At 65.2% G+C, this 26,978-nt stretch overlaps 3 protein-coding genes across 3 annotated transcripts in view; 2 read left to right on the forward strand and 1 right to left on the reverse strand.

Annotated features, from left to right (window-relative positions):
- Nucleotides 1–2,373: 2,373 nt before the first annotated feature.
- KRI1 (KRI1 homolog) lies at nt 2,374–13,099 on the forward strand. Its single transcript, XM_029913716.1, has 19 exons — nt 2,374–2,462; nt 2,783–2,859; nt 3,198–3,303; nt 3,779–3,884; nt 4,499–4,550; nt 4,880–4,929; nt 5,212–5,308; nt 5,558–5,632; nt 6,342–6,470; nt 7,328–7,501; nt 7,919–8,014; nt 8,463–8,633; nt 9,104–9,179; nt 9,665–9,768; nt 9,982–10,123; nt 10,587–10,717; nt 11,222–11,283; nt 11,744–11,842; nt 12,592–13,099. Exons 1-19 carry the CDS (start codon nt 2,381–2,383, stop codon nt 13,058–13,060), a joined length of 2,298 nt encoding a protein of 765 aa, XP_029769576.1. The 5' UTR covers nt 2,374–2,380; the 3' UTR covers nt 13,061–13,099.
- A 1,292-nt stretch (nt 13,100–14,391) lies between these two features.
- LOC112117502 (galactosylceramide sulfotransferase-like) lies at nt 14,392–16,646 on the forward strand. Its single transcript, XM_024215451.1, has 2 exons — nt 14,392–14,492; nt 15,554–16,646. Exons 1-2 carry the CDS (start codon nt 14,392–14,394, stop codon nt 16,644–16,646), a joined length of 1,194 nt encoding a protein of 397 aa, XP_024071219.1.
- Nucleotides 16,647–17,746: 1,100 nt separating this feature from the next.
- ATG4D (autophagy related 4D cysteine peptidase) overlaps nt 17,747–26,978 on the reverse strand; it is a 15,431-nt gene continuing 6,199 nt past the window's right edge. Inside the window, exons 2-11 of the mRNA XM_026660659.2 lie at nt 25,444–25,744; nt 22,397–22,480; nt 21,587–21,760; nt 20,751–21,066; nt 20,468–20,532; nt 20,045–20,193; nt 19,407–19,485; nt 18,850–18,926; nt 18,644–18,763; nt 17,747–18,175 (exon numbers count right to left, since the gene is read on the reverse strand). Of these exons, the coding sequence (XP_026516444.1) occupies nt 18,002–18,175; nt 18,644–18,763; nt 18,850–18,926; nt 19,407–19,485; nt 20,045–20,193; nt 20,468–20,532; nt 20,751–21,066; nt 21,587–21,760; nt 22,397–22,480; nt 25,444–25,660 (1,455 nt within the window). The 5' untranslated portion in view covers nt 25,661–25,744 and the 3' untranslated portion in view covers nt 17,747–18,001. The remainder of the gene's footprint in view (nt 18,176–18,643; nt 18,764–18,849; nt 18,927–19,406; nt 19,486–20,044; nt 20,194–20,467; nt 20,533–20,750; nt 21,067–21,586; nt 21,761–22,396; nt 22,481–25,443; nt 25,745–26,978) is intronic.

Here is a 26,978-nt window from a genome sequence, read left to right on the forward strand (position 1 = left end):
GCTGGATTTGAGTCGGAGCTATGGGGCAAATACCTATGTCTAGGGCCGGCCGGCAGTTGGGATCCCCCATGGCAATGCATGGGGCTACTATTAAAGGGGGCGTCCCACGGGCAAGAGCCTCATGTTGCCCCCGGGGGTTCCACACCCACTCCCAGCTCTCTGCCTCCTGCCCCTCTTCGGTCCAGGCTGCCCTAGAGACTACACATCCCAGCATGCAATGCGGCTCACGCTGGGCTCTGTGGTCTCGCCAAGCCACGTTTTGGGGGATGGTGGCTGGTGTTTTCCCCCCGGGGACAGGCGAGCAGCGTCCCTTCCCGCCCCCCCCAAGCACCCGTGTGTTTGAAAGAGAATTGTCTTTGCGTTGAAAACGTTTGAGCTTGATTCTTCCGGCAGCAGCCTTTTCCCCGGATGAATTGGTGGATCTGTGCTGTGTACATAGTGTTTTTTTTAAAACAGAGAAAAGATTAAACCAGATTCTATTTATTGTGCTTTGGAGGAAATGTTGGGGGATAATTTAATGTTTTTAACCATTAAATTAATATTTGTGGATTATGAATCCTGGCTCTTCCTTCCGGCAGAGATGGCGGCCCCAGCGGCGTGGGTGGGGCTGGTGGGTTCCCTGCGGCTGTCTTGCCACAGAGGTGGGGAGTTAGGATCTCAATGCACTTTTCAGTCAGACTTCCCGTCACCGCTCCCATTTGATACTGGGAGGGGAAGTGACTCTTCTGAGGTGTCACAGATTGCAACAGAGCCCGGGGCAGAACCCAGGAGTCCTGGCTCGCAGCATCCCCCCGCTCTAGCCACTAGACCCCACTCCCCTCCCAGAGCTGGGCAGTAGTTGCAGCTGCCGTGATGCCTCGTGTTTTGCACCCACGTCACATCCCCCACTCCTACGGCAGCACAGTCCCCGGCTCTGGGCTCCTGCTCTGGCTCCCCCGTCACTGGCGTGCCCTGTGTGCCAGTTGCTGTAACTGCTGGGGGGAGGACACTGGGGGGCTGGCACCATTGCTCCCTGGTGCATCACCCTCCCCTTTCCCCTGTCTGAGCCTCCTGCTCCCCTGTAGCCTGCAACAGGGACTGGAGAAGATGCAAAGAACCCGCCCAGATCCCCGTGATTTGGGCAGAGCTCTCCTCCCACCTGATCCATGGGCTGGGGGGAGAAGGGGGCTCAGAACTATTCAGGTTTGGCCGGAGCCTTTGCCGGGCTGGCCGTGACCCTGGCTGGGAATCCAGCACGACCTTAGATGCTCACGCAATGCTGGGAACTGTGCGCCTGGAGCCCAGCTCCGGGATGCTGGCCGGGTACCTTCCCCTTTTCTGCTAGGCCCCTAGGGGGCAGGGGAGCTGGCTTCCCAGCTACTGGCCTGGAGGTTCCTGCTGCAAGGGAGGGTGTCTGGCCTGGCTCAGATGCTGCTATAGGAACCTGGGGGGGGGCAGCGGGATCCGCCCTGGCGCTCGTGGGGTGGGGATCCCAGCTGCTAGTCCTAGGGCTGGCTGGGTCTCCGCAGTGACGCTGCAAGGGAGGCTGTATCGGCCGGGCTGTCACTGCGGCCTGGGCCCAGCCTCTGGCTGGGGCACTCAGTGACACAGCAAGGGAAGGAAGGAAGCCAGCGTTTGGCAACGCTAGCTGGGTGCCTGTTGCCAGGCCAGGGTGGGGCAGCTCAGCCTCCCAGCTCGGCGGGGAGGAGAGCTGGCTGCTGCCAGGAGCCTTAAAAAAGAAAAGCGAAAGCCCTGGGCCCAGCTGGGGCCGTTTCACAACATCCCAGCCTGGGGCAAGGGCCAGACGCCACAAGCAGCTAGGAGGAGATTACTGGAGATGGAGGCTTTTCCCAGCCGCAGCTCCTCACCCCCACCCCCCCACGCCGGGCCCCTTTGTTCGCTGCCTCCCAGGGATGTAGCTCAGCGTGGGGCGAACCCACACGGTGCATCTCTCCCCCCAGCAGAGTCTGCCACAGACCCCAGGGAGCTTAGGCCCAAAGCTCTTTGGGCCTCAGTTTCCCCATTCGGAGAACAGGGACGAAAGCTCTGCCCTACCTCCTGGCTGGGGCACTCGGACCACAGGGGTACGAGCCCGAGAGCTACCTAAGAGACGGAGCTTTGCTAAGGGGCAGCTGGGGCTGGGGCAGCCGGGGGGGCTGTGGGTTGGGACTGAGCGGCACTGGCAGAGCTGGGGGGAGAGGGAGTCCTGGGGGGGTTGGTTGGGGAAGAAGGTGGGGGGGTGTCCCGGGCTCTGGTGGGGGGCAGGGGAGCGGGGGGAGGACACTCGGTCCCTTTAAATGTGTGTGGGGGGGCGGGGCTGGGTCGCTGGCCCCGCCTCTTGGCCTGCCCACGTGGTTCCCCGACCCGGAAGTGCCCGGCGCCCACGTGGTGGGCGAGGAAGATGCCGGAGTCGGAGCTGAAAATCAACGCGGGCTTCGCGGCCCGCTACGGGCGCTACCGGCGGCAGGAGGAGCTGCAGCGGCGTGAGCCGGGGGCGGGGCCTGGCGAGGGGGCGGGGCCTGCGAGAGGGGGGGGTTCCCCGATCCCAGCCTGGGGAACCCCCCCACCCCAAGGGCGCCTTTCCCCAGCAGGGGCCCGTCTCTGCAGCCCCCCCATTGCATGACGTCTGCCCCTGCAGACCCCCCTTGTCCTGGGCTGCCCCCCCGCCCTGACCCAGAGACCCCCCCCCGCTCCTTCCATGGTCCTGGGGCCCCTGGGGGGCGGGGCCCCTGGGGGAGAGGGGAAGAGGCACCCGCAGACCCCCCCAGCTCCCCGCTAACCCCACTGCCTTTGACCACCCCAGTGCAGGATCGCTATGGGGCCGACGCAGGGGCCGGTGGGGAGTCCAGCTCGGAATCGGAGGAAAGTGGGGACGACGCGGTGAGCCTGGGATGGAGGTTGGGGGTCAGCGGGCCTGAGAACGGGGAGTGGCTTCAGAACAGGACTCCTGGGTTCTCTCCCCGGCTCTGGGAGGGGAGGGGAGGGGGGGCTGGTGGGTCAGAGCAGGGGGCTGGGAGCCAGGATTCCTCCTGGGTTCTGTGCCCGGCCCTGACGCTGACTGGCTCTGTGCCCTTGGGTGAGCGACTTCCCTGCTCCGTGCCTCAGTTTCCCCCTCTGTCCTGTGGGGATAATGCTGAGCTGGGGTCAGTGCTAGACACAGAGCCCCAGAGAAAGGGTGGCGGGGGGGTCGCTGTTGACTAACCCGCTGGCCCCGGCAGGAGCTGGACCCTCTGCAAGACAGAGATTTCTATCGCACTCTGGCCCTGCTGAAAACCAAGGATCCCAGGATCTACCAGAAAGATGCCACCTTCTACAGCCAAGCAGGTAACGTCTCCCCCTCCCGTGTGTGCCTCTGCTGGGCACCCCTCCCCCTCGCTCCCTGCCCCCGGTGGCTCCCCCCATCTGAGCTGCAGGGTTGGCGTAACTGTCTGGTGTTGTCCTAGGTGGGACCCGCTGGGCACAGTAACTCCGGGGGGGACCGCTCGGGGCAGAGGCCTGGTCCTGGCTCCCATGGGCAGCTCGCCACGTTGCCATAGTAACCTAGGAGGGACACACTGCATGGGATCCCCTTCCTCCCCCTCCCAGCTTAATTCCCAGCTGGGACCCCTCCCCTGCTGCCTTTACTCCATTCCCGAAGTTCCCACGCCCAAGGCCCATGGCTGGGGTCTCCGAGCCAGGAATGCTGGGCTGTGGCTCCCTGATCTATGGGGACGCCCCTTCCCAGCCTGCAGAACACTCGAATCCCTGGACCGGAGCGCCTGGCTCCCCGCGCTGAGCTGGGCTGTGGCTCTGTTCTCAGGTTCCTTGTCAGAAAGCGGGAGGGAGGCAGCGGCAGCTCCGAAGAGGAAGGAGAAACCCATGTACCTGAAGGATTACGAGAGAAAGGTGATCCTGGAGAAGGAAGGGTAAGGAGCGGGGGCTGGGCTGGGCCGGGTGGGGCCCCAGAGGTCCCTGGAGGGGCGATTTCATAGAGTTTAAGGCTAGTTTAAGTGAGCAAGACCCACCAGCTATGCATCTTAGACGGAGGATGCTTTGTCCCAGCTCAGAGCCCCGATTTGCACTGACCGATATCTCATCTCCAGCCGAGGCCAATCCCTGATGCTTTAGAGGCAGGCGGGAGGAGGGGACACAGCCCAGAATATATCTAATTGTGCACTGGGAAAAACATCCCTTCCTGATCCCTGCAAGCGACTGGCTGAGGCCCTGAAGCCTGCGATTGGATTATAGCCATTGGCTTAATGCAGAGCTTCAGGTGTTAGGTGTGTGTTGAGGACAACGCGGATGAGGGGTTGGCCTCCCTCTGGAGCCTTCTGGCCAAAGGCCCAGGACTGGTTGCCCCGTGGCTGAAAGGGCAGTGCAGAGTTTGAGGGGTCCTCCTCCGGCAGGCAGCTGTGGGTTTGTGGCAGTTTTGACATAGCCGGGATTGGGTGCTTGGCCCCTCTGCCGATGGCGGCCGACATAGTGCAGGGGCGGCGTAAAGGCTGAAGCAGCCAAATAACCCGTTTTCTTCCTCTTCCAGCAAATACGAGGAGGATGAGGACGACGAGGAAGCAGCAGCTGAAAGACAGAAGGTGGGGAGGGGCTTGGAAAGGGCCTTTTCAGGTTGGTGGGGTGACTGTTTCTCCACCCAGAGAGAGTGAGGGAGGAGGTGCCAGGATGCCTTCCCCCCTACAGAGCCTGTTCTGCCTCCTTAAACCCCACCTGTTCTGCCCCCTTAAATCCCACATATCAGTGGGACATGAGATTCTCCTCTTCCTGCCCTATGCTGTTGCAGCATAGCTGCTGAAAGACTGCTGGGCCTCACCCCAGAGGTGGCCGCATCTCAGCGCCAGGGGAGGGATTCCTTTGGGGGTATGGAGACCGGTGCCAAGTTTAGCCCTCTGTCTCCCTTGCTGTGCAGAGAGCCGCCTCCCAGAGCTACGTTGAGGAGCAGAAGCGAATCAAGGAGAGGTGAGGGGGAGGACGGGGTGTGGGGCACAGGGTGGGCGTGGCTGACCAGGGTGAGTTCCTGCAGGGACCCACCAGACACAGGGACCACCGGGGGGATGGGCTGTGAGCCCCCAAAGGGGTAGGTATGCAGCAGCTGCCCATTGGGGAGGTGCCGGCTGTGGGGGCAACAGGTGCTCAGCACTCCAGCCAGGCAGGCACCTGTGGTCGGTTGGGGGTGGGGGGGTCCGGTGGCTTCGAACCCCGGTGCCTGCTGCTAATCCCGCAGCGTCCCCGTCCCGGCAGCTTCCAGCCATTCGTGGCAGACAGCGATGGGGAGGAGAGCGCGGGGGAGGGCGGCTCGGCCCTGCTGCAGAAACGGATCAAGAGCACGGAGGAGAAGGTGGGTGACTGGTGCGGGCGGGCGGGGGGGCGTTGCTCTGGGTCCCTGGGCCAGTGGGGGTTCTGGGCAGAGACGGTTCCTGTGCCGGGGGGGGTTGGTGGGGTCAGGCGTCTGGGCTCAGGGGCTGCGGTTCTGGGGGCTGGCTCCCCTAGGTGGGGATCTCGGCACGGCGCCTCCTGCTGGGCTGGCTGGATTTGGGGGGCGAGGGGGGGGCTGTGCTGACGGGGTCTCTGCTTATCTCCACCCCAGGCGCGTGAGGAGGAGGGCTATGTCAGCTGGCTCAAAGGGCAGGATTTGCCCCCGGACCAGCAGCTCGAGGACCTGGTAAGCGGGCCCCCGTTCTCCCCCGGCCAGGTGCTGTCGGAGCCCCCAACCCCAGGGCCAGCGTCCCATGTGACCTGCTCCTGGCTGCCTGGGCTGGGCGCGGCCGGTGTGAGGAGGATGCCTGGGGGCTGGGCAGAGACCCCCACAAGCGCCCCCTGCTGGTGGGTGAATAGGGTCCACAGCCAATGTAAACCCAAATCGTGCCCACCAACCCCTGGCCCAGCGCTCGGCCCTTTGCCCGGGTCTCCCCTCTGGAGAGTCCGTCCTCAGCCCACAGGCGGGAGGCACCTGCTGGTCCCTGCTGGGCGCCGGCCCCTCGGGACTCTGTTCTGCTCTCTCCCGTGCGATATCCTGGGACTGCGGAGCCCCACGGCCTTTCCGGGGCCAGCCAACCTGTGACAGGCCCAGCCTTAGATCCGCTCCTCCCCGCCCCCGTCTCCCTGCAGCTCTGGCTCTCAGGGGCCCATCTAGCCTGGGATCCCGCCTCCGACAGGAGTGGCACCAGCTGCTTCAGAGGTAGGAGTGGGAGGCAGAAATGGGATCGCCTGCCGCTGGGGGAAATCCCTCCTGACCCACGTGAGTTAGGGGGTTGGGGTCCTGCTCGAAAGCGAGAGGGGGTCCTAAACCCCTCTCCCAACTCTCGGTTACTCTAACCCTGGCCTCAGTCGCCACCTTGTGGCAGTGAGTTCCGCCGTCCTCTCTCCACCAGGCTCCGCTGAAGGAGTATTGGAGCGACCCCACGCTGGCCCCCGGGGAGCGCTTCCTCCGCGACTACATCCTGAACAAGGGCTACAGGGAGGAGGACGAGGAGGAGGAGGAGGGAAGGCAAGTGCAGTGGGTGCACCTGGGGAGCAGCTTTCTTGCCCTCTGCCTTTCCCTGCGCCTTGGGGCTGGATGAAGGGATCCCCCGACCCCAGGAGCCAGATCACGAGCGGACCATGTTTGATTGGGGGGTCTCTAGCTTGGGGGGCCTGGCCTGACTCTCGGGGCTGCGTGCCCTGCAGATCCAGTGGGGTGGGCGGCTCCGCCCCAGCTGCGCCTGCCTGGACATGTGTCCTTTGGAACTCCTGGAGACCGGCCGCCTCTCCCATTGGCCAGTCTGGGGTGGGTGTGGCCACCCTGGCCAATCAGAGCAGGAGCTGGGGGGGGTTATTGCTGTGGCTGGAGGAGAACCCATTGGAACCAGATGGGGATGGGTTCGGCTGCTGTGGGGCTGGAAGTGTTGGGGGGGGGGGGGGGGGCTCCCTGGGGATGGGGGGCGGGGGGGGAGCGTGGCCTGTGAGCAGAGCTCCCTGTAGCTGTGGGGGGGCCAGGGTTACCCCCCTGGGGGATGGCTAGTGCCTGGAGGGGCACGTGCTGAAATCAACATATGGGGCAAGCATGCGGTGCCGCCGAGTGGGGGTGACGGCTGCCAGCAGGGGGCGCTTGTCCTTGTCCTGGGGAGGTGGAAACATAAGGCAAAGGCCTTGGGAGGGCTAGAGCGGGGGGCGAATGGGGGGGGGGAAGTCTGGGCTGGGGCCCCCAAATTAAACACCCCCCCCCCCCCCTCTGTCTGCCGTGGTGCAGGTGAATGCTGCTGCTCCCAGCCTCGGCTGATGCTGCTGGCTCTTAGCTCAGCCCTTTAGATCCCGTGGTCGTGGGTTCAATCCCCGGCGCCGATGGCCCACCCAGGGTGTCACATCACCCCGAGGAGAGGTTCCTGGAGACACACCCCCCCCCATGGCCTTGTTGTCTCTCCCCAGGGGCCCTGGGGCCGTGTCCCCCCTGCGGCTGGAGGACTCCTCGGACGAGGGGGAGCTCTTCCTCAAGAAGCAGGAGGAGTTTGAGCGCAAGTACAACTTCCGCTTTGAGGAGCCTGACGCGCAGCTGGTAAGGGACCCCCCCGGGTGCCGTGTAACCCCCCCTGCGCCCCCTGGTGCTGTGTCCCCCCTGCCTCCTCCCCCCGGCCCCCTTGCCCCCCCCTGGGTGCCGTGTCCCGCCCGGGCGCCGTGTCCCCTCTGCCCCCCCCCCTCCCGGCACTATGCTCCTCCCCTGGGGAGGGCGAGTGACTCTGGAGCCAGGGGCAGCTGGGTGGGGCATGATAGGGTCCCAGGAGGGGGGCGCTGGGAGACCCCAATACAGATGCACCCCCCCCCCCAGCTGGAGTGGGGGCTGCAGTGTTGGGTGCCCCCCATGCTGTGGGTGGGGGTGTCCAGGCCGTGGGTGCAGGACGCCAGGGTCCCTGGAGTCTCGCCTGTGTGTGTGGGGGGGATCTGGCGGTAACACGGGTGCCGTGTCCCCCCCCAGGTGAGGACTTATCCCCGGACCATCGCCAGCTCAGTGCGCAGGAAGGACGAGCGGCGCAAGGAGAAGCGTGAGGAGATCAGGGAGAGGAAGAGGAAGGTGAGAGATGCCCCCAGCATGCGGAGGGGTGGGGGCTGGGCTGAAGGGGGCTGGGGGTTCTCCACTCCTGGAGGTTGTGGGGCAGCCTGAGTCGCGGAGCTGAGCGAACAAAGACTGTTCAATGGGGGGAGAGAACAGGGGGCCCGGACTCCTGGGTTCTATCCCCAGCTCTGGGAGGGGACTGGGGTCCAGTGGTTAGAGCATGGGGGGGCTGGGAGCCAGGACGCCTGGGTTCTCTCCCTGCTCCTGTCTCTGCTTGGTCTTTACCCTCAGTGTACTGGTGTCTCCAGGGGCTGGTTCTATCAGACACTGAGTCTCTTGGGGGTTAGGAGCTGCCCCCCCGCATCTCTCTCTGTTGCACGGACCCCCCAGGAGGTGCGGGGGGGGGGTGTCAGCGAGCGAGGGGAGCCCATCCCATAATAACCCCCGGTCCATCCCCCCCCCGCAGGAGAAAGCCCAGAAGCGGGAGGAGTTGAAGCAGTTGAAGAACCTGAAGCGCCAGGAGATCCTGGCTAAGCTGGAGAAGCTGCGGGAGGCGACGGGCAACGCGACCGTGGGCTTCGGGGAGCAGGAGCTGGAGGGGGCCTTCGACCCGGCCGAACACGACCGGCTCATGCAGGCGAGAGGCCCCCGCCCGGGGACCGGGACCCGCCCACCTCGCCCTGGGGGGCCTGGTGCCTCCCGGCCTGCGGCACAGACCCCCCCCACCTCACCCCACTGGGCCCTGGCACCTCTCAGCCCTATGGCACAGACACCGCCCGCCCCCTAATGGGGGCTGGCCTGCAGAGACCTCCCCACTCTCCCCATGGGGCCCTCGCATCTCCTGACGCCGCCACACCCATCTGGGCTCCAAGGGGTTAATGTCCCGCGCCAAGCCCCCAGCTGGCTCCCATCTGGCCCGGGCCCCATGTCCCTGGCCTGGCTCCTCTGTGGGTCACCGGGCTGGGGAGACCTTCCGTGGGACAGAGGAGCCCTCCCTTGTCCTGTCCCCCTGGGCACAGCCGCTCCCCAGGCAGGAGGGGGGAGGGGGACTCCTGCCCCTCTCAGCCCAGCTCTCACTCGGCTCCTTCTCCTCTTCCCACCCCACAGAAGTTCTTCGGGGCCGAGTATTACGGGGAGGCGGAGGAGGAGAAGCCGCAGTTCGAGGAGGAGGAGGGCGTGGATGGTAGGGGGATGGGGAAGGGGGGAATGTGGGGGGAGGACAATGGGGGGCACCATGAGATTCCCACCCCACTTCTGTGCTCCGATCAGCAGGGCAGATCACTTCTCCCCCCACCCCCACTCTGCAGGTGGAAGGTGATCTGATTTGCATATTCACATATGCAAATGAGACTCTCTCTCTTTGGGGGGGGGTGAGTTTGAGGGGCTGGTTCTGGGAGAGCTGTCTGGGCTGGCTCCATAGTGCCCCCAAACTGCAAATGGTGGGGGGCAGTGAGGGGACATTGCATCTGAGCTTCCCCCCCACTTCCTGTCCCAAACCCTGCAGGCAGTGCTGTTAAAATCAGCTGCCGCACCCCAGCCAGAGGTGGCTGCCTCTCAGTGGTGGGTGGGGTGATCCCTGCCCCGGCTCACAGCTGGGGGCTTGGGGAGGGGGGCAGTAGGAGTACGATTCCGCTCCAAAGAAACCGTCTCTTTCCCCTCTGGACCCAGACGGCTGGAACTGGGACAACTGGACCGGCCGGGACGCGGAGGGGGGCGAGTGGCCGGAGGAAGAGGAGAGCTACGAGCCGCACTGCGAGGACCCCAACTTCGTTGTACGTCCCTGGGGCTGAGACCCCGCTGAACTCATGACACTGGTGGCAGTGCTGGGTGACTCCAGCAGGGGGCGCTCCCGGCATGCCAGCGGGGCACGTTCGGGGGCGCCCCACTTGGGGATCAGGGCCCGTGGCGCTGGGACGTGCGGGGGGGGAGAGGGGCGTCTCCCTGAGCCGAGTGTGACGAGCGCCCTGGGGCGGTTCTGTCCCCAGATGGATGCGGATTACGACCCCCGCGTGCGGCCAGGCCCCCCCCGGAAGCGGCAGAAGGAGGCGCAGACGCTGCTGGGGAAGAGGAAGCGCAAGACGCGGTTCACGGAGGCCGTGGAGCGGGAGAAGCCCCCGTTCGACCCTGGTAAAAGGGAGAGCCATTGGGGGAGCAGTGGGGGTTCTGCCTGGAGCCCGGTGTCCTGGGGTGTCAGGCTTCTTGGGCCTAGCAGCTGTCCTGCCCCCCTCCCAACCCCGCCCCCACCGGGAGCCATGTGCTGCCAGCCAGCCAGCCCCCTTCCCTGGGAGCTCCTAGGATGGTTCCCCCCAGCTCCGCCCAGGCCGGCTCCGCACTCGGGGTACCCCCCTCTGGCTCCCTCCTGCCTCCCTCCCCGGTGCCCTCCATGGTCTGCCCCAAGGGCGTCCTGCAGCCAGGGGGCCCCAGCCCCCTCTGAGTCTGCCTCAGGGCCCCCCACAGCTGAGAGGGAACTGACCTGGGTGGGGGGTCACTGGGGGAGGGGGCTGTACTGGGAGTGGTGCCCTGGGCTGGGAGGGGGTTGCTGGACCAGGGAGCCCCTGAAGACCCCCATTTCTCCCCCCTCCCCCCGCAGGGGCTGGCTCCTTCGAGCAGTACCTGGACGAGTATTACCGGCTGGACTACGAGGACCTGATCGGCGACCTGCCCTGTCGCTTCAAGTACCGCGGCGTGGTGCCCTGCGACTTCGGCCTCAGCACCCACGAGGTACCGCCATCCCGCCCCTTCCCCGCCACCTGCCCCTCCTCTGGCGCCCGCCGTTCCGCCCCTCCCCCGGCGCGCACCCCCTCCCTCGCCTCTTCAAGTACCGCGGCGTGGTGCCCTCCGACTTCGGCCTCAGCACCCACGAGGTACCTGCTGCCTCCCCCGCCTGGTGCCCCTTCCCCATCCAGCGCCCACCGCCGCTTCCCTGCCTGGCACCCACCCCTGCGCTCCGCCGGCCTCCCTGCAGTTCTGGGCCTAGCCTGGCTTCTGTCCCAGCTCAAGGAGGGGAGTGGGGCCTAGTGGTCAGAGTGGGGGGGGCATGGGAACCAGGACTCCTGGGTTCTCTCCCCAGCTCTGCCCCGACTCTCTGACCTCAGGGGATCAGTCCTGTCCCTTCTCTGTGCCTCAGTTTCCCCCTCTGGATCTAAGGCTGATTCCCAGCTCCTGGGGGACCCTGCCCCTCACAAGTCATGAACCTTCCCCCTCCTTTGCTCTCGCCCCCGTCAGATCCTGGCTGCTGACGACAAGGAGCTAAACCGCTGGTGCTCGCTGCGCAAGACCTGCATGTAGGGGGGGGGGGGGGGGGGGGCCCCCCCCCCCCCCGCGGCACTTGGGGGATGGGACGGCAGCAGATGGGCCCTGGGCCCCCGGCCCAGCTGGGAGACAAGGGGTGCTTCAAACCAGGACTTTGCTTTGCTCAGAAACCACATGCAGGGTGAGGTGGAATAGGACTCCTGGGTTCTATCCCTGGCTCTGGGAGGGGAGTGGGGTCTAGTGGTTAGAGCAGGGGGGGCGGGAGGGAGGCTTGGAGTCAGGACTCATGGGCTCTGTTTGTGCCTCAGTTTCCCTCTCTGGCGCTCTGCCATAGCATTGCCGGATTATCGTCCATGTCCCGTTCAAACGCTGCCGGGCTGATTCTCCCGTTCCCCAGCTCTCAGCCCTTCTCCCCCAACTAGAGGCCCCAGAGGGTGACCTCTGGGTCCCTCTCTGTGGGTCAGTATCTGAGCCCTCCTGCCCCGCGTCTCCCCGCAGGTCGGAGAAGGAGGAGCTCCAGGACAAGGCCGCCTACACCCGCAAGGCCCAGAACACCGGCAAGAAGCAGCAGATCCTCAAGTCCCTCTCAGCCGCGTACGTACCCTGGGCCTGGGCTCCAGCAGGGGGCGCCAGCGCTCCAGCAGGGGGCGCCAGCGCTCCAGCAGGGGGCGCCAGCGCTCCAGCAGGGGGCGCCAGCGCTGAGTCCCCCACGCTCCCGCCGCGCGATTTGAACCCTTCACCTGCATGGGAGCTCGTCTCTAACCACGTTTTTTTGGCTGGGAGTTTCCTTGTTTTTTAGGAGTCCCAGGGGGCTGCTGGATGGGCCCCCCCAGCTGCTGCACATTCTATGGGGCTCCGGGGGGCTGGGCCCCGGGCAGGGAATCTTAAGCGCACTGGGGTTTCAGAACGGAGGCTGCTCTGCGGAGAGCATGTTCCCTCCTCTGCCCCCCGCTGTTTGGGCCTGTAGGTCAGTGCCCCCCTGCCAGGCTGTCCCCAGAGGAGCAGGCTGGGAGGGCAGGGGGCAATGCCCCTGAGCCCGTCGCCTCATATAAGGGAAATGCTGTGTTCACATGGGGCACCGTGGGTCGGTGGAACTCCCTGCTACATGATCCCAGGGAGGCCAAGAGCTGGGCAGTGTGAAAAGCCTGAATGCTTGTATTTCTCCTGCCTTCTGCAAGGCGTCTTGCACCTTCCGCTGGTCCTGGCCCCTGCTGGAGACGGGCTGGCGATGCCTCTGTTCTCGGGGCCGCAGGCCTCGCAGGGGTGGGTGGCTCTGGCATGGCACGGCTGAATTTGCACAATGCCCCCCGGATTTTCACCTGGCCCCTCTCCTTGTCCTGCAGCGCGGAGGAGGCCGGCGGGGACGAGCGGCGGCCCAAGCTGGGGAAGAAGCACCAGGACAAGGCGAAGCGGCAGCAGCTGGAGCAGGAGCCGCCCGGCGCCGGCCTGGCTGAGCACCAGGAGGATGAGGGGCCCCCAGTGCCCACGGCAGGGGCCTTCAGCCCCACCCTGCCCCCTGCTGGGCAGCCTGGGGCCCTGGAGGGGAAGGCCTCCCCTGGGCCCCAGGACACGGCCCCCAAGGCAGGGCCGCGGCGGAAGCGGCGGGGGCGGAAGGGGCTGCTGCTGGGCGCCAAGGTGCGGGTGGGCGGGCGGGAGTTCAGCGGGCAGAGGCTCCAGGCCTACGGGCTCAACCCGCGCCGCCTGCGCTACCGCCAGCTTCAGCGCCACACCAGGAAGCAGCCTACGCAACAGACTCAGCGGGCCCAGGCGCCCGGACGCCAGGGGCCCGTGGACAAAGCCGCCCGGGCCTGAGCACGGAGAGGAGCCAGGGGCTCGCGTGGCTGGGGGCCATTGTCTCTCCCCCTTCCTGCCATCTGCGGACAGAGGCGGCGCTGCTCGAAGCCCGGACGCCTGCCTGGGTCCTGTTCTGGCTCAGTGCCTCAGTTTCCCCTGCTGGAGCCGGTGCGCTGCCGGCTGGGGCTCAGTGTTTGGTTGCAGAGAGCGGAGCAGAGCCCGTTTCTCCTTCAGTCCTGCTGGGCGTCGTTCCCTTTTTTACAGATTCCGAAATAAACCTCGACCCGGTGCTCCGGCTCCCTGAGTGCGGCTTTCATCTCGGGCCCCCCAGTGTCGGCTGCGGCTCCCCCCGAGTCTGGGGGGCACATTACAACTTTGCTGCTTAAACTAAAACGGGGCTGTTCCCCCAGCCCGGGGGAGTCGAACCCTCCCCTGGATTCCCACGCAGGGAGATGCTGGCTGCACGAGGCCGTCCCCTCCTCGGGCTGTGGGGATTGGGGTTGTGGAGGGTTAGGCTGTGGGGCTGGGCCGGGCGAGCAGCCGTCCCGGGGCTGTCTCCCCCCCCGCAGACCAGGAGCTGCCTTTGCTTTAACCCAAGGACTTAGCCCTGGCAGCCGCTGTCCTCGGGGGAACCCGCTAATGCCACATGGAGCCGAGTCTCCTACCTGCCCTAATCGGGCAGGGGCAGTGCCGGCTCCAGGCAGCGCAAACGGAGCCAAAGCCCCCTGGTTTTTCTGATGCAAATTTGCCTCTGGGGGAAGGGCTGGGGGAGCAGAAAGGCCCGGGGAGGGGGGTGGGTGGGTAGATCCTGCTTTTCCCCAGCTCCCTCTGGGGCAGAGGGAGTCCTGGGCAGTGGGGCAGGGCCCTGAGGTGCCCTTACACGAATTGGCCCCGAGGGCTGGGCGAGCCCCTGGCCCTGCGCTGTCAGCCTGGCTGTCCTAGGCAGGGCCTGGCTCTGGTCTGGGTGTGGGCAGCCCCCGGTGCAGACTGTGGCTCCCCTCCTGCTACTACTCAGCCCTGGCCGCTGGGGGGGCTAGTGCCCATACTGCTCTGGGGCCCAGCTGCCCTCTCCCTACCAGCACCGTCTGGGGGCAGGGGGCGCGCAGGGCTGATGGTGCCACTCGGGTGCCCGAGGCTGGAGCCGGGCCCTGCCTTGCCCCTCTGTGGCTGGGCTGTAGGTCCGTCGCTCGTCCCCCACCAGGCTGCAGCTAAGCCCCTGAGCCGCCTTAGCAGGTGATGCGAGGCAGCCCTTGGATTTCCGAGCGGTTTAAGGGGCCGTGGCAGGCGCTGGTGGCCCCCCTGCGTGGCGAGGCCCCAGGCTGGGCACAGAGCGGCAGGAGTGCGGGGAGATGGCCCTGGCTCGCCTGTGGCGCTCGGCTGGGCCGTGGTGGTGCCGTGCGCTGCTGCTGGCAGGACTTCTGCTTCTGCTCCTCCGGCAGGCGGCCAAGCAGTGAGTATCTGGCACCGGGGGGAGTGTGTGTGTGTGTGTGTGTGTCAGGGGAGCTCAGCAAACTGGGCCGGGGGGCAGCAGGGGCTGAATGTGGCTGTCGGCAGGAGCAGCTGCGGGTGCTGGGCCATGGCTCCCCTGTAATCCAGCGCCCAGCTCTTGCTGTGGGCAAAGGCTCGGTGTGGGCAAGCTGGGACAAGACCCCACCCCCCATCTGCAGTGCATGTGGGGTTGGGGCCTGGGGGTTCCCCAATGGCCACGTGCCTCAGCAAGCAAAGCAAGGGGGCTGCTGCTTCAGGAGCCCATCCTGGCCCAGGGTGCCACTGTGCCAGGCGCTGTATACACGGGTGTATCACGGTGGTGCCCCGGCGCTATACATGCAGGTGTATTACGGTAGTGCCCAGGCACCCCCCCATTGCACCTGGCACTGTACATGTGGGTGTATCACGGTGGTGCCCAGGCACCCCTCCCATTGCACCAGGCACATCACAAACCCAGAACCAGCCGGGCCCCAAAGGCCTCCCTGGCATTCAGTGGCTGCTAGGGCAGTTCTCCCAGGCAGGGCTTGCACAGGAAACAGCCAAGGCCTGGGGCACCCCCTGCCCCTGCCATGGGGGGCCAGGCACTGAGCCCCCCGGAGCTGGCTGAGGCCGCAAAGCCGAGCACCACGCGCTGACAAGCGGTGTAGGGTGGGGGTAGGCACCAGGCGCCCCCGCTCTGGCCTTGCCAGCAGGCCCTGGCCCGGAGGCCAGCCAGGGGAGTTGTGCCTGCAGGGCCCTGAGGCCAGCCACCAGCGACGGGAACGCTGGACAGGGGGTGGGGAGATTTACCCTGGAGCAGCACAGTCAGGGTCCCAAGCTGGCACTCAGGACACCTGGGTCCTCTTCCCAGGGCTGCAGGCTGAGTCCCCCCCCAGCATGGCCCCTTCTCCCACCCTGTCCACCACTGGGTTCAGACTCAGCGCTGTGGGGCTGGGCCTGGCCATGCGGCACCTGGGGGCCCCGCTCCAGCCAGCGTCTCCCAGCAGCGAGGGCCCCTCACCCGCCCCCTCTCTCCCGCCGCAGGGAGGTGGGTAGAACCAGCCCCCCCGAGACGCTGCGGGGGAAGAGCTCCGGCCGCCCGCCCCCCAACGTGGTGTTCGTGAAGACCCACAAGACGGGCAGCAGCACCCTGCAGAACATCCTCTTCCGCCTGGGCGAGCGGCACCACCTCACCGTGGCCTTCCCCCGTCACACCTACCAGTTCGCCTACCCCCTGCGCTTCGCCGCCGCCTTCGTGGAGCCGCTGCCGCCGGGCGCCGCCCGCTACAACCTGCTGCTCAGCCACCTGCGGCTGGCAGCTGGCGAGGTGCGCCGGGTCATGCCCCCAGACAGCCTCTACCTCACCATCCTGCGCGACCCCGTCCGCACCTTCCAGTCCGTCTTCGCCTACTACCGCAGCACCGTGCCCGCCTTCCGGCCCCTCGCCAACCACACCCGGCCCCTGGCCGCCTTCCTGCAGGCCCCGGCGCGCTACTACGACCCGGCCGACGTGGGCAACGGGCTGGCCAGGAACCCCATGGCCTTTGACCTGGGGCTGGAGGCCGGCGGGGAGGAAGGGGGCAGCCGGTGGGACCGGGAGCTGGAGCGGCTCAACCAGACCTTCCACCTGGTGCTCATCGCCGAGCACTTCGACGAGTCCCTGGTGCTGGCGCGGGAGCTGCTGGGGCTGCGGCTGGAGGAGCTGGCCTACGTGCGGCTCAACGCCCGCCGGGGGGCCGTGGACGAAGCCTCGGCCCCGGGGCTGGCGCGGCGGATCCGGGCGTGGAACTGGCTGGACGTGCGGCTCTACCGGTACTTCCGGGCCGTGCTGTGGCACCGGGTGGAGCGTTACGGCTACACGCGCATGAAGGGCGAGCTGGAGGCCCTGCGCTCGCTGCTGGGGGAGACCCGGGAGACCTGCCTGGCCGGGGAGGCCGTGGGGCCGGAGGAGACGGCCGACGAGCTGCGGCCCTGGCAGCCCGACTCCGCCACCATCCTGGGCTACAACCTGCGGCCCAGCCTCCCCCCGGCCCAGTACGCCAGCTGCTACCGGCTGGTGCTGCCGGAGCTGCAGTATCACGCCCGCCTCTACTACCGGCAATACGGCAGGGAGATGTGCTCCCTGCCGTGTGACTAGGGGGGACAGGCCAGGGGGCTTTGAATGCCCACCAGTGAGCCCCAGGGCCCAGAGCAGCAGCCCAGCCCCCTGGCCCCACAGCCCCTCTCTGACCCACAGCCCGCGAGCGGAGCAGGCGGCAGGACAGCTGGGCTTTCTTCGCTGCTTTGTCACTGCCCCATCCCCGCTCCGGGCCTGAGATCCCCCCCACTTCGCCTAGCCAGACTGAGCCCTTCAGGGCTGCCCTCAGCGGGATGGGGACCACGTGTGCAGCGCCCAGCCCAACCCCCTCCCCTGCCCCCTGGGAGCTGAGCACCCAGGAGCCCTGCTCTTAGCCCGATCCATAGAGCGCTGCTGTAGCTCGCCCTGGAGAAGCTGGAAGCGGCCCTGCCCCACCCTGCGTCACGCACGGCCCCCAGCTTTCTCCTTCCCGCAGGACCTTACCCGAGAGGCCCAAGGAGCGCCGGACTTTGGAGGATGGGGGAAAGCGCCCCCCCGGTGTCCCAACCCACAATAAATAAACCAGGTCCATTTAAAACCAGCAGCTGTGGCATGTTCTGACGCCGCTGAAGGGAGAGCCTGCTCCATTGGGCTGCCCCGGGCTGGGGGGGAAGGGGTCAGCGTCCCCTCCTCCCTACTACACAGGGTGCACGTGGCTGGTTCGATTCCCGTGCTAAAGCCCTCTCAGCCTGCCGCCACCCTAAACCATGGGGCCCCCGGCCCCAGCTTTCTGCTGTGTTAGGGCTGGAGTAGAGCAGTGGAGGGGCTCGTGATGCCCCCACGCTAGCCCTGTGGCTCTGCTCCCTGCCCCCCAGTGAGGAAGGGCCTGGCCCTATGTTGGCTCCGAGGCCTAGTCTCCTTCCCTGTGGTGCGAGGGGTGCTGCACAAGGACGGTGGGCTGGTGGAGAGCAGTGATAGGGTCCCCTGGGGGATACAGGGGTCCCCCCACCTCACGGGGTCAGTGCCTGCGGATGGCAGCTCCCTCTGGGGACAGGCGGCAGCCGGGCCGTCTGACTCTGCACTGCGGTTCAGAGGGGCAGAGCTGGAAACAGCCAATGACCCGCGCAGCAGTCGATCAGCTCCGGGGGGCGCTAGATCCTAGCACAGTAACAGGCCCGGCCTAGGTGAGGGCACCGCTCTCCCCGCGGGCCAGGGATTTATTCCAGTGTGAATTGCAGCCTGGGAAGTACAGCGTGCAGCAGGGGCTCTCCAGTTCTTCGCCGGCTGCCTGTCCCCACAGGGGGGCGCCCTAGAGCCACGTCCCAGCGCCCCCTGCTGCACCACCAGTGTTGTGACGTGGTGGGCGGGGCAGCCAGTGGCCCCCGCCGTGTCTCTATAAATAAGTAATAAATAAGGGGGGAGCGGCCTGCCCCCGCTCACAGGAAGACGAACTCGTCCGAGCTGGCCTTCTTGGCCTTGCTGTGCCTGGGGAGCTGCACGGTCTGCTGGGAGAAACGGGAGCACAGCTCGGCCAGCCCGTACTCCTGCGCCTGGCCCTCCGTCACCGTGAACATGGGGTACTTCTCCTTGGCCGACGAGGAGTTCAGCACCTGGGGGGCAGAGGGCTGGGGTCAGAGGGCCACAAAAGGGAGGCAGAGACACACCCCCCCTCGCCATATACACGTTATCTGCTTGCAAAATCCACGCAGCGCCCCCCTGCTCCCAGCCAGCACCTCAGGAAGCCCTGTGCTGCAGGGGGCAGGGAAAAGGCTTGGGGCCAGGCCACTGGAGGCATCAGCCCCTTGGCTTGGCATGGCGGGTTCACCCGCATGGGCACGCGTTGGGGGAGGAGCACAGAGCCGCCCTGCGCTGTTCTGACCAGGCAGGATCCGGATATTGAGGCGGGCTTGAGTCCACCTGGTGCTTTTCCCAGGCAGGTGCGCACACGCACGGCGCAGGTGCCAGGCACCAGCACAGAGGCTGCGGGAGGGCTGCGTTCGGGGGCCCCAGCAGAGTGCACCCCCCCGGCCGGTCCCCACTCCAGCTGGCACCAAGGCATTGCCCGCTGCGGCCCTTACCCTGGTCAGCTCCAAGCACAGCGTGTCCAACTCCTGCTCGTCGCGGGCGTAGAAGCCGATGGTGCAGCTGGGATCCATTTTGCTGAAGGCCATTTTGCGGGGTGAGCTGCAGTGGAACGACTGGAAGAGAGAGCGTGTATGCAGGTTACTCTACGGGGCCAGCCCCCGGCAGGAGCTCCCCCCCCCCACCCCCGGCTCGTACCGACCTCCAGGGGGAAGTTCTCCTTGGTGGTGTCCACGAAGGGCTGGCAGTAGTGGGGGTCCAGGTACAGCAGGAAGTCATCTGGAAGGCAGAGGGGGGGGAAGGGGGACGAACATCAGCAGGAGCTCAGCAGCCCCTCCCTCAGGCAGCCGGGATCACGCCGGCCCCAGCACCCAACCCAAAGCATTGCGACTCAGACCCTGCTGTGGTGCCACATGGGAACTGTGGTTTGGTTCCCTCCTGTTCCCCCTTCTCCTATGGGCCAGGCTCCCCAGCCAGACTACATCTCCCATGTACTGTGGCCAGGGACTCCCATGAGACAGCCACCTCCCCAAGCCACGGGGTGACTGTGATGCATCATGGGAACTGTAGTCCAACCAGGGAGGAGACCCAAACTACAACTCCCAGGAGGCACCGCAGCAGTGTTTCCGAATCCGAAACTGTTGTGTTTCCATTTTTTGCCAAGGGGCCGGAGTTTTCCCATGGGAAGAGCCTGTTTTCCGCCTGGCCGCTCCCGCTCTGCTGCCCCGAACATGCCGGGGACGGGCGCCGGGCACGTACCTTGGTAGCCCACGAAGTAGAGCGAGTGCTTGGGCTTCCCACCGATGATCCCGATGCAGAGCTCCAGCTTCAGAAGCTCCTGGAGGGAGACGGAGACACGGGGTGGGGAGCTCAGCCGTGCCCCACCCACGGCCGCAGCCCTGCCCCCAGCACAGGCCCCGGGGCGGGCGTGGCCTGCCCAGGCACACAGCAGGGATCCAGGCAGCTAAACAGGGGGCGTCACCGAGAGGACTCCCATGGCGACGGGGCCTCAGGAGGTTCCTATACTGGGCTGTGACTCGAGGCAGCTTGACGTGCCTTGCCAGAGCACCTGGCGAGACAGGGACTGAGAGGAAGGATGGGCATGGTGCTAACCTGGGAGACCCAGGTTCAATTCCCAGCTCTGACAGATTCCCTTGGGCACCTTGGGACCTCCCTTAGCCTCAGTTTCCCCATCTGTGTCGTGGTGATAATTGCATTGCCCTGCCTTTCGGAGAGCAGCGAGGAGAAATACTTTAGAGATTGGGACAGGCAGATACTAATGTGAGGGGGGCTGGACAAGAACCCGGGACAGCTGGGCACTGCGGGACAAGTCCTGCCTCCCATTCCTTCCCCCACCAATCAGGGTCCCCCAGTTGTTCAGGCCCTGCCCCCCCTACCTTCACACAGTCTACATAGACAGGATTGAGGGTCTCCCCGCCCAGGCGCATGGGCACCAGGATGATGACAGCTTTCCGCCTGGCGCCGGGATCTGGCATGGTCCGGCCGTCGCTCCCAGACACCAGCCTCGCCACGTCCCCCTTGTACACTGAGGGGGTCACCAGAGGGGAGGGGGGTTAGTCACTGGCAGCCTGGCGCACCCTAGACACCAGTAGGGTCTGGCTTCTTCTGCAGAGGGGGGGTCAGATCCTAGCCCGGGGCAGGGAGAGACCCCCAGCCTCTAGGTGTGATACCTGAGAGACCCCCAGCCTCTAGGTGTGATACCTGAGAGTCAGAGCGCCCCCTAGCCCGGGTGTCCATGGAGCCCGTCAGCTTTCAGCCACAGGCTACCCACACCACAGCACCAGCCTGGGGCCACTCACCTGTGCAGTCCTGAGATACGTAGACAGCCAGGCTGCTGGCTTCCGAACAGCCTTCGACCGCTTTCCTGCAGGAGATGGAGGGGAAGAGAATGAGCGTCCTGCGGCCCGGCCTCACCCCAGCCCAGCTCTGCGACTGGGATCAGACCCCTGCAGCCCGGAAAACGCCAGGCGCTGCAGGGGTGGAGATCGCAGGCCGCAGGCGTGTGCTTCAGGAGAGCTCCCATGTCACGCCAGGGCCGCCCCGGTGGAGCCAGCGTGGTGCTGGGGGCTGTCGTCTGCTCACCTGACAATGTGGGCAGCAATGGAGGGGCCGTACCAGTCCCCAGCTTTCTTCCCCGAGCTCCTCCCCAGCTCCACCAGTCGGTGGATGCCGAAGGGTGCCCGCGGGTGATCGGCGAACCACGAGACGATGGTGCGGTGGCTGCGCTCCTTCTCCAGCTCCTGCGGGCTAAGGGGGCGCAGCGGGGCCCAGATGCCCCAGGGATCCCTGCCTCTGTCCACAGCGAGGGCAGGCAGCTGCTGCCGGGCGGGAGAGACGGGCTTCATGGGGTCCATCTCCACCAGGCTGGTGGTGAACAAGGCGTCGGGCCAGGTCCAGTCTAAGAGTAACAGGAGAGGTACAGGCAGCGTGTCTCACATGTGTGCCCTGGAGGGGGCGGGGCCCACGCATGGCATGATGCCAATACCCCTCTCCAGGGGCCAGAGCTCAGCCTGAAAGTCACTTGTGGAGTCCAGGCCAGCAACGCCCTGTCCTCCTGGGAGGCCGACTCCTGGGTTCTGTGCCTGCCCCGCCTCAGTTTCCCTCAGAAACACACACCTCCGTTGTGAAAGGCCGAGTGCTCTAGGGAGGGGCTAGGCAGGGGATTACCGACAAAGGGACACGACCCAGGGTGCTCCGAGTGCCGGCTGCTCCCTCCACCCCGGCAGCCACAGCAGCTGTGGCCTTTGCTGAGCAGGTGCAGTGTCTTGCCCCTAGCTCTCCCCCGGGGGCAGACGGCCCCATTGCCACCGCCTGCAGGGGGTCTTAACCCCTCCCCACCCACCAGGGCCTGGGCACGGAGCCAGGAGCCCTGGGCACACGCCGGCCAGCCCTGGATTTCTGCGGCACCCCCCACTCACTCCTGCCGAGGAAATGTATGAGGAGCCCCTGGGCGAGAATCATCTGCCCACTGCGCAGCATGCAGCCCCAGCCGCAGTCCGTGGTCCACACGGTGCCCTCCAGCTGCGGGAACTCCCGGCGGTAGGTGAGCCAGATGCGGGAGGCAAAGTCCTTCTGGAACCGCTCCACGTCCTCTGCAGGAGAGACCCCCCGCCCCGTCAGCCACAGGGGACCCCCGCCTCCCCACTCAATCCAGGGGCAGGGCAGCAGCCCAGAAAGGAACCCCGCTGCCACGGCCCCATTTCGGAGCCTCTCAGCGCTGCGCCGTCAGCAGCCAGAGGGGGCGATGTTCGCACGGAGCCCCATCAGCAGGGCAGCGCTCTGGGCCAGGGCTCCAAACACTGGGGATTAAGGTGTGTGATGGGGGAGGGTGGGAAAGGTTTCACCCAACACAAGTGTGAGATTCTGACACTTTTCCCCTCCCCGAATCGGGAGGAGGAGCCAAGCTCTCCAAGGAAGAGTTTTGGTTTGGGTCACTGCAAAGGTTTCGTTTCTGTCGATTGAGGGGGGTTGTGCTCGAATTTGTTTGAATTTATAAACAAAATCGGCACGAACCAGGAAACCGGGACTGCTCCTTTTGGAAACACCACAACTCCGCAGCTGCCTCCCTTCTCCCCAAGTCGAGAAGTTGGTGAAACCGCCCTTCCTGGTTTGGACGAATCAGCATTCGCCAGCTAGGCAACGGTTCACGGAAAAATCCCACCCAGCTCCAGGCGGGAGCCAGGCAAGATGGAGCCACGGCTGATCTCTGAGCTAACCCGGCTACTCACCCTCCACCTCGAAGCAATAGACGTGGCCGAAGAGGTATATGGGGGACAGCTTGCTGAAGTTGGTTTTAGTCTTGACCGTCCATCCTGAGAGGGGAGAAGCAGAGAGAAGTGAGCAGTGTCCTCCCGTCCGCACGCCCTTCCATTCCCAGGTCCTGACCATCACAGAGAGGAGCCAACTTCTTCCTCCTGCTAAACCCTCACATCCCCACAGCTGTATTCCCATGCACAAGGTGTGGATTCAGCCGGCGTACACAGCTCTCATGCCCTGGCTGGCTGCCCTAGCTTTCCCTGCCACGGGGCATTACCCCAGATGCTCCAGAGGTGCCCTGTTCTCCACGTCGCATCCTGACTGTGATCAGGTCAGGTGGGCACCATGTACTCGGCTTGAGGGCGGATCACTTGGGGGTAAGGGCCAACTGAGCCCCTGTCCCCACGGCTCTGGTTGTGTTTGCCACCTGCCTGCGTGCATGTCATTTAAAGGAGACAAAATGCCAACAGCCACACCTTGGTGCAAAGAAAGCCAGAGCGGGTCGAGGGGCAGCTGAACCCTGCCACACGGCCTTCCCAGTCAAACCCAAACGAGTCCTCTGGCCAGCTCGGCTCCACTTGCTGGCTGCGCCATGGCCTCCCACCAATTGACTTTGTTGCTCTAAGCTACCGGCTACAGCCCTTTGGAGGAAGTGAAACAGGCAAGAGCCTCGCCTTGAAATTCCCTCTGTGGGTGGCTCCAGGAGCTGTGATCAGCATTTGCCAGCAGCATGTAGCAGGTTGTTAGACGCAGCCATGTTAATTGCAGCACTGATCTAGACACAGGGTGGGGACGAAAGATGTTGCTTATTTCTCCTCCACTCTCTATGCTGGCTTCCCGCACCGCTGGCTCCAGATCAAGGTCTCGGTCCTTAGCTTCAAGGGGTTCGCTTCTTGGCCTGGGTCCAAGATATCTAAAAGACCGTCCAAAGCTCCACTCCCCGGCCCAATAGAGCGCTGCGCCCTAAGGGTAAGGCTTGGCTGGGCAGCAGAGCGTTTTCTCGGTGGCCACTCCCTGACAGTGGAACAAACTCCTCCGGGAACGAAGGGCCTTCCCAAACCTCCCACCTTCTGCTCCAAACGCAAGGGGCACTTCTCTGACCAGCCTGCTCCAACACAGAGCAGCAGGGACATTTCAAAAACCCTAGAGTGCTACCAAAACACGCCACGCCACCGCACGGGCTGCTCCCCGGGGCGGGGGAGAACTAACAGGCGACGGACATGGAATCCCATTGCTTAATGCGCGCCTGGGAGGAACTCGGCGAGCACAGCAATGAGCAGTGTCAGAGCCTGGAGAGAGGGCGCGGACGCCAGCTGGGGCCGGGAATACCTCTGCATTTCGCTCACCTGCTCCCTGCAACATGCCCACTACCAGCCTTCTATGGCCCTGCGGCACACACCCTTGGGAGTCCCTGCACGCTGCTTGGATCCTGGCCACACACAGGGCTGCAAGGTAGCAGCTGCTGCGGTGGGGATTCTAGTGATTTCCTTTGAAACACTCCTGCATTATCCCCTAGCCCAGCTGCCCCAGGGCCCAGGAGTCACATGGCACAGCAAGGCAGGTGACCTTCGGCCAGGGGCTCTCTAGGAGCACAGCTGTTCTCCCAGGACCTCCCAGCAGCCAGATCCTGACCACCCAGAGGAGCGCAGGCCGCAGAACTGCCTTTGTTGACATGCTGAGGCAGCAGAAGTGTTGCGAAGTTTATCAGCAAGATAAAGTGCCTCTGGCAGGCAGGCACTAGGCACCCCCAGGAGGAGGAGGGTAGCTCTGAGGTCAGCTCTCATGCCCTGACGGGAACAGAGCCAGCACTCGGGGAGTGTGGTCTTTCCAGCCACGTCAGCAGCCAGCCAGTGAGTTGGAGGAACCCTTGCTCTGCCCGAAATGACCAAGTTACAGGAAGAGAAACCTGCACTCAGCTGCACTGGGGAACCTCACCCCCCCCCCCACCCCCGTTCATGGCAAGGTTTCTGCTACCCTGCTAGGAACGGGACTCGCAGCTGTCCTGGTTAGGAACAGCACGAATGATGGGCCCAATTCGTAGCCACTGCCCTAGACATTCCCCATTTCTTAGGGATCCCCCTAAGCCTAAGCCTGCAAGACACGCTGAGCCCGTTAGTACTACAGGGCCGCGGAGGCACCAACTGACTGATCCTTGCCACCCTCCTGTGCTGTGCGTGAGCCGTTCGATCACTGTATTTCACCGCTGGGGAAGACGGAGAGGTTTAAGTGACTTGCCCCAGGCCCAGAGGGTGTCAGTTTTAGGGCTGGGATTAGAACAGGAATTTCTAGGTCCCTGTTCCGGGCAGACTGAGGAAAGTCTTTGGGTCACAACACAGTTGGGACTGAGCATGGGTGGACGCCCAGCCTCCCAGCAGGGCCACCTGGCTGGAATCCAGCTGGCAGGATTCTCACAAACATCAAGGCCTGGCTTGCTCATAGGCCTAGACTTGCCACAACATCCAGACACACCCACAGAGACTGTAGGCAACCGGAACGGGCTGCTCCCCCATGGCCAGGAGCAGGGAGGTTTCTGACACCAGCACCAGGGGTATCGACGTAGGAATCTACAAGACAACTGGCAGATCGCAATGCATCGAGCTGCCTGCTGTCCACAAACCAACAGCTGCCACCCCTGGAGCTGCCACTCCCCAGCCAGAGGGCTGGGGGAAGAGCCTTTTCAACACACAGTCACTCCCTTTACCATCGCCACACCAGGCCAGAAGTGCCATGTAACAGGCTCCTGCTGGCACAGCTAAACTAATCCAGGCCAAGCACTCCCGGGAGACCGGGAGCTTAAAGCCCCAGGGACAGCACCTTTTGGGGCAGCCCGATTCTAACACAGACAAGTGACATCTAACCATTCTCTTCCCCGCTGGCCGAGCCGCCCCCGGCACATTTGAAATCCCAGGCGCACTGACTGAGCGGTGAGTCAGAGTAGGAAGCAGGTCTCCTAAGGCCAGCACAACAAGCGCCCTGTACCCAGCGAGCTGGGCAGTACCCAGGTGGCTGGGGCGCTCACCGTATTTCACGTTGTTCCAGGCCGAGAGGAGCTTGTTCTTGATCTTGTCCACCTCGTCAGGTTCGCTGGGCTGGCCGCTCTGCGCTCCCCCCGGGAACAGCCCATTGCAGCTCCCAGCCTGGCTCCCGGCCCTGGGGTTAAAGAGCTTCCTGCCATCTGAATGGCGCAGCTCGTCCTGGCTGACGTACTGCACCGAGGCAGGCGAGACGGAATTCATTGAGAAGGCGGGAAGGGCGCGGACGGTGTTCTCAGGGTGGCGGGGCCGGGACGCAAGTGCACGTGCATTGCCAGGAAAGCAGAGCTGCCGAGCGACCAGAGACAAGGGGTTATTTTCAGGGAGGATGCTCACCGTTAGCACAGAGGGGTGAATGTCACACACACACACCCTGTCACTTCCCCCGGGTCTGCACCCCACCCCGCAACGCCGCTGCAAGAGAAGGGCATTTGAACGCGGGCTGGGCTGCTTGACACGGCACAGGTGAGCGAGAGGCCCAGGGAACAAATCCAGGCATCAGGGCAGTAAGTCAGTGCGGTTAGTAGTGGGTAAGGCCCAGAGGGAAGCCTCCGGTAGAGTCCTTTCTCCCTACAGCCTTTTCCTGCCCCACACCTCTCTACAGCCTCACCTTACACCCACATGCCCCACCCCACGGTGCTGTCCGCACCTCCCCTGCTTTCCATACTTGGCACACAGGGAGAAGCAGCTTCCTGGCACACTGGGTTGTGGGGGCTCGCTGAGGACTGCCAGCCCTGGACACCTGAGCTCCAGCAGCATCTCTGTCAGGGGAATCCCTTCATGGTCCCCTCCACAGCCCTGGCGCCCCCCAGCCAAGGCTCTTCCCCACCTCTCCGCCATGCAGCTATCCAAAGCGACCTCTCATAGCCCCGAGTCCCCCCCCAGACACTGCCCATAGCCAAGACCTACCTCTGGCACCGCCCCCAAACCTGCCCCAGACCTATACAGCTCTGCTGCTCCCCACCCAGCCAACGCCTCCGAGGCAGCTCTGGCACCCCACAGCCAAGGCCCCTCTCCCCACCCATGGGCCCCCCCACCCCAAACCGACTAAGCCAGGAATTGCCTGAGATCCCCTGACAATCCCCGCACAGGGGGACCCCCATAGCCCGAGCTCCCCACTGCCTAGCCCTGGCCATCCCCACACAGCCGCCCGCTGAGCCCCTCCAACCAGATAAAACCCCATAGCCCTGTCCCAGGACCACCCCCCGGGCCTGTTGGGGGGACTCCAGCCCCTCCCATAAGCCCAGCACCTCCCACCTACAGCCCTGTCACCCCCCATAGCTCAGGGCTTCCCACACCCCTGCCCCACAGCCCTGCTCCCCCCCACACCTGGAACCGCCCCACAGCCTCAAGTAGAACAGCCCTGCCCCCTAACCGCAGCCCAGAGCCCCCTGCGCCAGGCGCCCCAAGTAACCCCCAGAGCCCCCCCGCTCCCGGCCCCCCAAGTAGCCCCCAGAGCCCCCCCGCTCCCAGCCCCCCAAGTAACCCCCAGAGCCCCCCCGCTCCCGGCCCCCCAAGTAGC

Source organism: Terrapene carolina, unplaced genomic scaffold (genome assembly GCF_002925995.2).
Source record: "Terrapene carolina triunguis isolate 2854851 unplaced genomic scaffold, T_m_triunguis-2.0 Scaffold833, whole genome shotgun sequence".
NCBI classification, from domain to species: domain Eukaryota; kingdom Metazoa; phylum Chordata; order Testudines; family Emydidae; genus Terrapene; species Terrapene triunguis.

Coding starts and splice junctions, on each gene's coding strand:
- KRI1 (XM_029913716.1), top strand. CDS start 2,381: ATGCCGGAGTCGGAGCTGAAAATCAACGCGGGCTTCGCGGCCCGCTAC. Junction 6,471..7,327: donor AGGGAAGGCAAGTGCAGTGG/GTGCACCTGGGG, acceptor CCCCGAGGAGAG/GTTCCTGGAGACACACCCCC. Junction 8,015..8,462: donor TCAGGGAGAGGAAGAGGAAG/GTGAGAGATGCC, acceptor CCCCCCCCGCAG/GAGAAAGCCCAGAAGCGGGA.
- LOC112117502 (XM_024215451.1), top strand. CDS start 14,392: ATGGCCCTGGCTCGCCTGTGGCGCTCGGCTGGGCCGTGGTGGTGCCGT. Junction 14,493..15,553: donor CTCCGGCAGGCGGCCAAGCA/GTGAGTATCTGG, acceptor CTCCCGCCGCAG/GGAGGTGGGTAGAACCAGCC.